The 11,899-nt window shown below is 43.3% G+C and overlaps 1 protein-coding gene across 4 annotated transcripts; it reads right to left on the bottom strand.

Annotated features, from left to right (window-relative positions):
- Positions 1 to 90: 90 nt before the first annotated feature.
- pbrm1l (polybromo 1, like) lies at positions 91 to 11,893 on the bottom strand. Of its 4 annotated transcripts, none has more exons than XM_079341746.1 (27): positions 11,833 to 11,893; positions 11,537 to 11,686; positions 11,254 to 11,370; positions 11,094 to 11,162; positions 10,896 to 10,994; positions 10,725 to 10,810; positions 10,509 to 10,600; positions 10,209 to 10,425; positions 9,942 to 10,083; positions 9,201 to 9,286; positions 8,765 to 9,044; positions 7,694 to 7,799; positions 6,760 to 7,399; positions 6,405 to 6,622; positions 6,100 to 6,291; positions 5,716 to 5,873; positions 5,381 to 5,623; positions 4,563 to 4,708; positions 4,296 to 4,453; positions 3,924 to 4,107; positions 3,351 to 3,555; positions 3,061 to 3,259; positions 2,821 to 2,976; positions 1,670 to 1,831; positions 1,244 to 1,308; positions 698 to 902; positions 91 to 510 (listed from the first exon to the last, which is right to left on the bottom strand). In XM_079341746.1, exons 1-27 carry the CDS (start codon positions 11,860 to 11,862, stop codon positions 347 to 349), a joined length of 4,569 nt encoding a protein of 1,522 aa, XP_079197872.1. In that variant the 5' UTR covers positions 11,863 to 11,893; the 3' UTR covers positions 91 to 346. The 4 variants fall into 4 exon arrangements, with proteins under 4 accessions (XP_079197872.1, XP_079197873.1, XP_079197874.1 ...); XM_079341747.1 differs by having other exon boundaries at positions 1,703 to 1,831; XM_079341748.1 differs by having other exon boundaries at positions 2,905 to 2,976.
- Positions 11,894 to 11,899: the final 6 nt, after the last annotated feature.

Here is an 11,899-nt window from a genome sequence, read left to right as displayed (position 1 = left end):
AAGTTGCAAAATAATAGAAAGATCCTGGCACAGAAAAGTGATTTTGAAAGAATATTTTTGAAACAAATACAAAAATAAATAGATAAGACATGATGTTTCCAAATTTTTATTCTGCATTATTAATAAGCCAAAACACCGGGTTTGCAGCATGAATAAACTGGTCTGTAAAAAAATTGAAATTCACACACAATTTACTATCAAGCTCATTATTTTAAGCTAATAAATATAAAACTGATCATGATTCACTATAAAATATTGCTTCTATGGGCTAAAATCCGTTCTATACTCCGTAGCTTGAGGACAGGAGCAGTGAGTGAGCTGGTTATAGTGGTCAGTGTCCATCAAGTTAAAGGTTGTGTGCCTGACAGATGTTTAGAGAGTCCCTAAGCATCAAGTCACGCAGGCGCCACAGTGCGTCGGCCATGGTGGTGTGGGCTCCTTTGCTCTTTAGCCAATGAGCTGGCAACCGGCTCTCCTGCTCTTTGGTCAGGTAAGCGTCCCGCCTTTGAGCTGTCAAGGGAAAGAAAGATGTTTGAGCTTGTTAACTTAAAAGTTTCAAGGTAAACTATTCAATTATGAAGAGAAAATAATACGAGGGAGGTTATACAGTATAGTCCAATATAAAACTACTACTACTACAGGCAGAAGAAAGAAAAAAAAAAAAAAAAAAAAAAAAAGACGACTTCAGGACCCCCACCTCTGAGCGTTTGGTCCCACTTGCTGACAGTGCTGGACTCTGAATTCAAGCCCTCGATATACTTCAGGTAGGCCTCAGAGTGGAGCACCCGCTGGGTCTTTGGTGGTGGAGCCACAAACATGGGAGAGGTTGGCTGCAGGTGTGATGGCTGTCCTTGTCCTGGATACGGTGGAGGAGCATGTGGTCCCGGGCTGAACATCCCAGGCTAAAATGGAAAATAAGCAATAGAGGGTGGACAACATGTGGAACCCTGACATTACAAAAACATTTTTTTTTAATAAAAACCGAAGCACATACCCTTGATTAAACGTTATGAAAGAAATAAATGATTACCAGTACTCGTGACCATATTTCCATATGTTCTATTCAATTCAGTAAGCTTTATCGGCATGAATGTGACAGTGTTGCCAAAACATACAATAACAAAGAATACAATAATATTAATTAATAGTAATAACAACTATCAATAATATTATAAAGATTCACATCTGTGAAATGAATGAGGTATTAACTGAACTCAGTAGTATTTCATAAAACAGTTCTCACCTGTTGCATATAATTCCCTTGTGCGGGACTGCCTGCCATGCCATTCATCCCAGGGCCCATCATACCTGTCAAATGAATATTTCGTCATTTTGACTTTAGTTACTGCACTTTGAAACGTGGATGTTTTTTCATTACTAAAATGTTCAAGAATGTTTTAACATGATTTATGGAAATGTACGTTTTTATTGTCAGTTGAATGTTAGTTGTTTGTTTTCACAAGCACTATGTCTGTGAATATGCATGTGGATGTAATATGTTGGAGGTGTAGCATGTGAGTACACTTCATCAGGACTTTGGACACCAGAGAGCTCTAACTGCTCAGTGGATGCATCAGGCTGCGCGACCTGTGGACCAGGTAAACCCCTCCGGCAGGAGAGACACGACTGGATGTGACTGAGCGGGTGTGGCTTGGACAGTGGCCCTTACCCTGATGGGGCATGCCAGGGTACCCAGGAATACCTTGCTGGAGATGGTGAGGAGACAGAAAGGGCCCCCCTGCAGGGTGAGGTGGCATTGGGGCCACGCTCAGCAAACCCTCATGGGGGCCCTGCATGGGCATGTAAGGTGGGCCGTAAGCTCCCATCATGCCTTGGGGAAGAGGACGAGGAGAGGACAACATAACCATGCATAAGTGACATGCATCTGACTCTAAAATAACATGCAATTCTACTGCAGTGGCCCCTTTCACACATGAACCCTCAGCACCGAAGTGCTCCGTCAATGTCTGGTGTCCTGGCTATTTTTATTATTTTTTTACATTAACCATCAAGCTTATGGTTTGATCTCATTATCTGTGATATCATATTGAATAAACTAAATTTAAGGGTGTTGAAATATATTGTTTCTATGATGCATAGCGATACAGAGGTGGACAAATCTGCATCGATACAGTGAAGGAACGCCATTGAATATTGTGTACGGATGTTGCTTCTAGATTTTCCAGCTGTGATGGAGAAAATTTAGGATGCAGCCCATCATGATATCGAACCGAATCAAACTATTGACAGGACAATCGTAACTGAATCAAATGATGAGAAGACACACAGTCCTACTAAATTGATTGCTGGGCTCCTTTCTTCAAATCCTGAATAGCCGTCTCCTGTTGTACCAACTTTCTATTTATAAGAGCAAAAAGAGATTTGAAAGAGAAAGATGCAATATGACAGGACACCTGACTTGGCTAAAAGCTGAAACGGACTCATTTTTTGAATAACTATATAACTGGAGCTATAGAAAGGGTCAGCGTGTGAAAGGAGCAGACAATACCAATGGTCCTGAGATGTTAGCAGGCATAACAAGCAAAACAAGTTAAATGATATAGTGATTATCTCATGGTTTAAAAAAAAATAAAAAAATCATGCAATAATGTCATGCAGTTTGAGTAATAAAGCTAATGGTGATAAAAACTATAAAACATGGAACAAATGAAATGGCAGCAAAAGAAGAAATCTGTTGCTTATGGTATGTAGCTTTAAAATTGGTTAGGAGATTAAGACGGTCCTGCTTTTTAAATAGTCCAGTCAGACTTCCCTGCTGCCTTGCTGTCAAACACTCGTGCTGCCTCTGAGTGGGGTTACCTGACACAGGTGTCATGTTCTGGTTTATCATTCCCATTGTGCTAGGCGAAGGCACCACCCCCATCAGTGCCCCTATGGGGGTACCTGCTCTAGGGGACACTTGCTTCTGGGGTGGTCTCTCTCGATCTTGTTGTTCCACTATTTTGGCAGCACGCTCTGAAAAAAAATAAAAATAAAATTCTGTCTTTACTTCAGTTCACAGCAGAGGACTTTCACACCCACTAATTTGCTTCTTCTCACCTTCATACTCCACTTTCTTGGAAGCCTCGAGGTTCCGCCACTCGGTGCCCACGAGACGACTCAGCTCTCCAAAGGAGTAGTCTGGGTGTCGAGCTTTGATGACCGCTCGCATTTCACTGCTGAACAAGATATAGCCGCTCATGTTCATCTTCCTCTTGGCCCCTTCCTTCTTCGATAAGCCCTTCACCTTAGGAGTGGACTTCAGAAAAACAGAGACACAACAGGTTGCGTGTTGATTACGATCTTCGTAGCAGGGGGTCAGGCCTTTGGGTTAGGGTCTTTTGAGCTACCTGAGAAGGTGTGTATGGCATGGTGTCACTATCGTTTGCGTGTGGAGTTTGCATCTGGGGAACAGAAGGAGTCGCTGGGGCGTCCTCGTCATCCAGGTCGTCCATATCCTCTTCTGCGTCCTCCAGGTCTGCAAGTTTTAACTCGAGCTCGTCTATCTTCTTGTCCAAGAAGGGTGATGCTTCTTTCTGCGGCACAACCAATTTTCTGCCCAGAGATACACATAGTCAATAAACAAACGCTCAGACCGAGCTATGTAAATATCTCCATTTGAATAAGAAGCCCTTTTACACTGCCAATGTAAAGCTTTATGCACAGTATGTACGCCTTGACCTCTATCCTCCTCGAATAGTGTGTTTCTGCCAAGTCGGTCATCTCATTACACACCACACAGTATAAGAACTGAACTGTCGATCGAAATAATAGCCTGGGACACCAATATTACAAGGTTGCAGAATCGGAATAAAAGTACGGTACAAAAACTGAATGAAAAGTGGCGATTTTTTTTTCAGGGCTGTTGTGGGATCACATTCTGCTAAAAGGCCTCGAGTCGTCACTCTGCTTAACTGACAAACCTGAAATAGTAGATCTCATCCTCCGCTACTTTGGAGGAGTACGAGAAGCGTTTCAGACCCTTAAACTTTTTCATCTGCTTCTCTGTGTCGATGTAACGGCTCTCACACAGCAGGATGTCGTCTTCCGAAACCTCGGTGGGTCTGCATGACAGGAAGTCCTTAAAGGAGGACACCATACATTTGCCTGGGAGAGCAAAAAGGACGCAAAAGAATGTTTGCTTAAAAGACATACACATATTGAACCAGCAGAATGAGGGCACAGCAGACGTATAAACTGCAGTTTGCAGTCTTGTTGCTGGTAAAATCTTTGAAGTTAATTTCCGCGAGCACTGAATTGGTACTTAGATTTCTGGAGAGTTATCAAAGTTGTACCTATGACACAAGTCAAGGGCAGAGTCTCCTCCAGGTGGCTCAGAAACACTTCTCGTTTGTAGAACATCTTTGTGGGTTCGTGCTCCGTTTCCTCAGGATGGATAAAGATCGGTCCAAAGAAGAAAGCAGTTCCATTCTGCACCCACAGCTTCTCGATCCTGCAGCCCAGTCAAGACAGCCACGTTACCAATAGTTTAACACGAGGCAGTATAGGAATGGGGCCTTCTTACTCTTCGGTATAAAATAAACCAAAACGTTTTCACCCACCTGGCAATCCGTGGCTTGGACAGACCGTGTGATTGGATATAAACACAGTCTCCCACTTTAACCCATATCTTGTTGAAGTGTAACTGTTCGTAGTACTGACAGTTGGGCTCGCCTCCGCTCATCTCCATGACGACGTCCTCTCTCTCCTAAATGAAGAAATATTAAAGAGGATTTAGTCTTCTTATTTACCGTTATATACAAACGTTCATATTTTAACTAAATGTTACCAGGCTCCTCATCAGGATATACCTGCTAACATTCTGGTAGCTACGTATGAGCTTGATCTTTAGTTCGGGAGCCATCTCCACACTCTGAATTTGAATCCAGCTGGTTTGTCTTTGCAGCGTGGGGACATAAGGTTTAACTTAACTAGTGAAGAGTGATATCCAAACAAACCAAAATATGTTTGCATAAAAATATGTGACCAATCAGTGACAAGCATTTCTTTATGCACATCAAAGTGTGGCCTCTTGGTCTTACTTGTCATCAAATAAAATAACAGCTGAAAAATCACTTCAGTTGTTGGCCATTAATCGACAAACAAAATGCCATAAAAACACATTTTAAGGAGGACTTTACACCTAATACAGTTAGAGTTATGTTGTTAGCTGGTGCAATACCTAAGTAGCTAGTTGTGCATAGACTCCCTGCATGATAAGAAAAAAGGACTCGATGTTAAAACCTACAGACCAGTACTAGACCTTCTCCCTCACACTGAATATCACTTTAGAGCTACTGTCAATAGGTCGTTCTTTGTTCTGTTCGTTTACAGCTTCAACACGACTGGTTTCCCCCCCCCTCACATGCTGTCAGCTCACCTTGTCGACAAAACTGCCATTCTCCGTGAATGAGATCGTCGTTTTGTCCAGGTCAGGCTTGGCAAACATTGAAGCAACACGGACAACAGGCAGCGGCACGTCACGAGTGAGTAACTTCACAGAGCTTGCAGGCAGGGCCCAAATCTTGATCTTCTTGAAGAACTTTGTCCTGGCCGTGTAGCGGGATTCACAGATGTACACGTCCTCGGCTCTGTAGCCTTCAGGTTGCATTTTGAAATAATCCTTCAGGAATCAAACGGGTCACAATTAAATGAACTGATTCTTTTTTTCTCTTTTCTGGAAAATAAAATGGATTTTGCGGTTGAGGCTCTTACCTTCACAAACATGACCACACATTTTCCCCGGACTTTACTGATGGACACTTTGTTGTAGTAGTCGCTCTTGAAAACCTCCATTTCAAGAAACTTGCGCGTTGCAAGATGAAAGGTTTCACTGGGTCTGTAGAACCAGCATCCGTAGAGCCACTTCTCGCCTTCACACACAAACCGTAGACACACTTATCAGCAAATACATCAGAATATTTAAATCTAATAAAATATCTATAAATATTAAAATTTTAGAATCATAGAATTCACTGGAACTAAAAACAAAATCAAATCTGCAGCCGTTTTAAACTCCCGTCTTTGAGTCATTCTGTCTATCGAGGTGTTCTCGGTTTATGAACACATAACTGTAAGTCATTGATGATTCTTTATCACCTGCTTCATCCTCCCACAGACGCTCAATGCAGACGATGTGAGGCTTCAGGTTGGGCTCTGATGGCTCCACATAGACAAACTCCCCCACGTGGTAGGTGTGGTTTTCAAAGCTGCAGTCCTGACTGTACACACGCTCCGTCTCTGACTCTGGCTTCCATGGCTCTCCTTGCTGGTCCTCAGCTTTCTCACCCTCTGAAAGATTTACATTCATTTCATATTTCTCGTATTAATGCCAATTCATTGTTGACATGCTTCTTTTTTTTTTTTTTTTTTTTATCACTATGCAATTGTTATCTAGTGCAAACCTTTGCCGCCTTCCTCCTCTTCCTCCTTCTTTCTGTCCTCCTCAATCTCCTTTGGAATTTTCTCCCTCTTTTCCTGCTCCACGTCGTTGTGCAGGTGTTTCGACGTGTAGTTGAGTGCGGTGGTGAGCAGGATCTCCCCGTTCTTGCATAGCTCATCCCTGATCTTTGTGAAAAACTGCTGCAGCTCAACGGCGTCCTCGAATATCTCTGAGTCAGTCCTGCGAAGACGAAAAAGAAAGAAGGAGAATACATCGCTTTTTGAAAACAGCCCTGATTGAACTCAAACCATGGACAGTTTACTAAAACTGACACTAATATTTAAACAATGATATTCTAAATAGTCTTTTAGAAATACCTGTGAAGCCTCCGTGCTTTCTCCAGCACCTCAAACATGTGTTCCTGGAAGACGTCCAGTCTCCTGTAACGACCACGCTCCACGTTCATCCTGATCACATCAAAATTAAGTGGAGGTTTTTCAGGAGCAGCTGGATCTACAGCAGGAATCTCAGCCAGGGAATCACTGTAGCAGCGGCCTTCTTCGTCCTGGTGGCCCAGCACAGACACAAACAGGTTCCTGATCAGCTCTCGTACCAGAGATCCCACAGCGGGAGGCCCAGAGTCCTCGCCTCCCTCCTGCTTCTTGCGGGTCTCCAGCAGCACGCGATGCAAGACGAGGGCGTCCCTGTAGATCAGAGACTCGGGCTCGTTGTACATGCATGCGTTGTTGAACATGAGAGCAAAGTCCTCCATCAGGGCATCTACATCTTGGTAGCGACCGGCCACCATGTGGCTTCTGAGGCGCTCCATATCGATGGGTTTCTTAATGGTGGCGTAGTAGTCAGGAAGCTCGGCACGGGAAGGCAGGCGGAGGAAGATTGTACTCAAGCGTCGACCTCGGCGGTCGGTGAAGTTTCGCACAGCATCATAGAGCTCGTTTAACCTCTGCTGAAGAGGGGTGAGGTATTTGGACTTCTTTGGAGAAACGCCACTTTTTCCTTGAAAAGGGAAAAAAAAAATAACTGAATGAATAAAACAGCAGTGTAAATGTGAATCAAAGAAAAACTGGAATTAACAGCTAGCTGGCTAGCAAAATTCAATTATTTGAACTGTGACCATTGAAGAGGGTGATGGTAACCCAACGAAGATTTTACTCAGAAAAAGCGTAAAAAGCAGCCTTCACAGTTTGGAATCCATACGTAGTATCTTTATGTTAACTCTATGCAGTAATAAATAATGCATCCATATTTTTATTAGTTGGCTTAAACATTCAAAACACTACTCAAACATACTTAGTTTCAGTTTGGGAGACCCAACATCCTCCTCCTCAGGTGGCGGTCCCAGCTCTTTACGCTTGTCCTTCAGTATCTTCTCCAGAATATCAGCATCATTATACACCTGAAGAAACAAACACAGGATACTTTCTGCCCCATTGAAGGATCAACACTCCCGTGTAGAAACTCATCGCCCCGACTATGCCTGACTGATAAGTTACATCACCTTCCACGAGGCCCTTCGTTGCCTCCACAACCAAAACAGCATTCCCACCTTCAACAGACCCACGCTCAGTTTATCACGCTAGCCAAGCTGAGATAACGCTAATGCTATCTACCAAGTCCCTAGTTCCATATGTCCCTACCCCCCCAACTCAACCCTGAAGATCGATGGAGAGCAACATCCAAGACATCACTGGGTTTTTTTTAAACGGAAACCTCCCTTCACTTGTTTCATCCAGTTAGTCGCACAACACTTCGAGAAAGCTGGACGGCTAGCTTTGGCATCGCACAGCAAGCTCCGTCCACGGTCGATGTAAACACTCACACTAAGGCTGCTAGATGATGGCAAAATAAACAGTCAGGCTTAGTTTGATTGGTACTGAGATCACGATTATTATTAAACGCATTGATGATTTGAAAACATCTTCATCACATGCATGCCTTGAATTTCAATCAATCAAGTAGTAATCAATCAAGTATCTATCCATCTATGAGTCATGTGGCCGAAACATCCAGTGACTACAAACACTCATTGACCACGTTTGGACAAAAGGAGCGCAGAACGGCATGTGGCACAGTAATCAATGAATCTCCATCGTCTTGTTTTCATGATTGTTGGCAGCCAAAATAATTAATCTGCTCAACCATAGCAATCACAGCTCAAAAACAGCATTTCGACCTTTGACAGACCCAAGCTGCATACATATAGCTTCAGGTAGTGACAACACTTAAACTAGCAGTACCTACCACATGGCCCTGCCGACCAAAACACAACTATTGTGTTCGGGCGTGAGCGACACACAGCTGGATTAGGCTGACTGATTTGCATTCAGCGAAAGCTGAGACGAGCTCCGTGTAATTCACTACCTGAGAGCCCTCCTCGTTGTAATGCCGAGCGTTACGGAACATCAACTTCATGTCATCCATCAAGGCGTCCTCTGAGGTGTAGCGCTCAATGCGTATGTTGTGCTCGATGGTCTTCAGGTCCATTGGTTCGAGGATGACCTTGTAGTAGTCGGGGTAGTCCTTCTTTGATGGTTTGACCATAAACAGCTCACAAAGACGGCGGTTGGTGCCCGCCTCCTTGACCTCATTCACTGCAGCGTACAAGGCCTTCATTCTGTTCTTCTTCACATTTTTCTTGTGGCTTAAAAAGGATCAAAGAAGAATATAAATGAGCATGGATGGAAACTCTCTGTTCTATCCCAGACTGTTGGTTTGATTCATGATGTGGTTAAAGCACATACATTATGCAAAAGAGTTTTAAAATGGATATACATTTAGAAAAAAAAAACCTGTTTACCTTTTCCTTTTGATGCTTCCTGCATCCGAGGACAGAATGCTGTCTCCGTCCTCATCGTCTCTCCTCAGAAGCTCCCTCTTTTTTGCCTACACAAATACACAGATCACATGACTTTTAACTTTCTCACTGGACAATTACTATCACTTTGTTCACATTGCACCTCCAAAGCTGATTTTTTTTTTAGCACATCCAGATTGTATGTAGTTTGCTTTTTTTCGCCAGACTGAACAGAAAAAACCACATATCGGATTTTTCCCAAATCTGATTCACACCACATGGAGGTGGTTATAAATCTGATTCAAATCTGATTCCTTCATATCTAAACGTCTGCGTTGCTTCAATGTGTCTTCTGCGTCACTCGCAACGCGACACCATCGACAATAACAACGACATAGATCCTGCAAGCCGGAAGTTAACTTTGGTCAGTGGAAGGAAACAGTAACAATAAAAACAAACACCTTGTAAAACAAGTCCGTGGACCAACTGCTCCACAAGATTGTTTACGTCAGAAACACTTCTATATCATCTATTTGACTGTTGTTTTTTGCTGGGCGTAACCTGTTACCATAGAAATCAATGTGGATCAGAACTGGTTATTTGCAATTTGTAAAATGGACAGTCAGTCAGTTAGATCTGATTCAGATTAGATTTGGGGGAAAAAATGGGATTTGTGCGGGCAGTCTGAACAAAGCCTTAACCACGTCTGCATGAGGGAAAACATCTTCCAGAGTAAAGACTCACCTGCATGATCTGCTGAAGCCTGAAGGCCCGTTTGTAAATGCTTGAGTTAGGCATGTTGTAGCGCTTTGCATTCTCAAACATTAGATTGAGGTCAGCATCCATCTGCTCCACACTTTCATACTCGCCATTCTTCATCTTAGCCCTGAAAAAGAAACAATCAAGGGCTTGAAATTCCCCCTTAAAACAGTCAATCGCAGGCAAAAAAAAGGGGAGCAGCCGCTGTAAAATAGAGATTCAAAGAAAAAACACAGTGTGACGCTTTCTGACCTGATCTGCTGCAGAGCGATGGGCTGTTTGATCTGCTGATAATAATCAGGGTATTCCCTGCGAGAGGGCAGCTGCTGGAAAGGTTCAGAGAAGACCTGACCCTGGCTGTTCCTCGCCCCCCTCACAGCTTCATACAGCTGGAAGATCGGGTTACTCATCTCCATGCTGGAGCTCTGACTCTCAGCCTCAGACTCGCCCTCATCATAGCACACAGAGCCTGTGAAGCAAACGTTAAGTCGTTTGTTTTTGTTCCCCAAACACAAAAAGCAAGGTGTGTTTACCAAAAGTGGCGATACCTACCAGAGAGCACGGGGTCGTCCTCGCTCTCCGAGCCGTAGTGAAGAGCAACACTGACGCCTGAGAGTCGATCTCCCTGGCCTGACCTGCGATTCCTGAATCGTGAAGAGATACCCGATGTAGACGTCAAACTAATATATATTTTTTAAATCAGAATAAACGTTGGGGATTGTTTCCGAGACAAAGACGATACACGGATAAACTGTAGCTGTTTAATACCTGATGCGAAGGCTAGATTTAGTTGGTTCAGCGTGTTCAAGTTCAGTCTTCCGCTGGATGAAGACTTTCTTTATGGTGTTAGCATCCTATACGGAATGTAAACACTTGCTTAGATCACAGATTATTTATTGCGCACAAAAAAAAAAAACGAAAAAATTAAAAAATTATTACCTTGAAAACCTGAGATCCTGGTTCATTGTATGTTTTGGCATTTTTGGCCATCAGGTCCACATCCTTAGCCATGGCATTCACACTCTTATAGTATCCAATCTGAGCAAACAGAATAAATGACAGCTTGTTTGAAAAATGTTTTCAGTAATACGAACAGGGTGCACAACCAAGCAATGTGTCAGCAAATCAATGGACTACCTGTATTCTCTGAGCAATAGTCCTCAGGTCTATTGGCTCCTTTATAACTGCATAGTAGTCTGGGTAATGCTGGGAAAGAAAAACAGGACAGTTACTGGAAGCTGATGTGAAACACTTTGAAGAGAAACACAAAAGGTCTAAAGACTCTTGGAGGACTCACCACTTTGGAAGGCAATTTCTGGAACAGTTCACTGACCAGACGTCCTGAGGGATCCGCATGTGACACGACAGCCTCCAAGAGCTGCTCCAATACCTCCTTCAGACTGCCAGTTGAGGTCTAAAACAGAAATAAGCATGTATCTCCAGTTAGTCCATGTTTCAGTGTAAATTGTGTTCAGCTACTCATCGGTCTACCACAAGTATAAACGATGCAAATACATGTAACAGTCAGCTGTATTTCGCAGTGCAAAAACCTCAACCAAACATAGAAGAAAGAAAATCACCTCATCTTCAGTGGACATTCCTGGAGTATCCATCATGTCATCACCATCTTCATCATCTTCATCCCCGTCACCCGGTTGAACAAATTCAGCTCTTGTCTGCAGATATATCTCCCACAGCTTGCATGCAGCTTGGTACTCCTCACTGTCTCTCTGATTTTTTATACGTGGGGAAAAAAAGAAAAGACAATTTCCATGGCGATAAGGAGAGCACAGCAAAATCTTGTGGACTTCCGAAGAAGAAAAAGAGCCGACCAAATGACATGAGTAGTGTAGCGCACTGTAGCCTTCCTTCCTACCTTGTAAAACGATTTGGCATTGTTGAACATGAGTTGGAAATCTGCAGTTAGCTGCTCCAGGTCGCTG

Source organism: Symphodus melops, assembly GCF_947650265.1.
Source record: "Symphodus melops genome assembly, chromosome: 4".
NCBI lineage: Eukaryota > Metazoa > Chordata > Actinopteri > Labriformes > Labridae > Symphodus > Symphodus melops.
The sequence above is the reverse complement of the archived record's forward strand: the minus strand, read 5'-3'. Positions and strand labels throughout refer to the sequence as shown.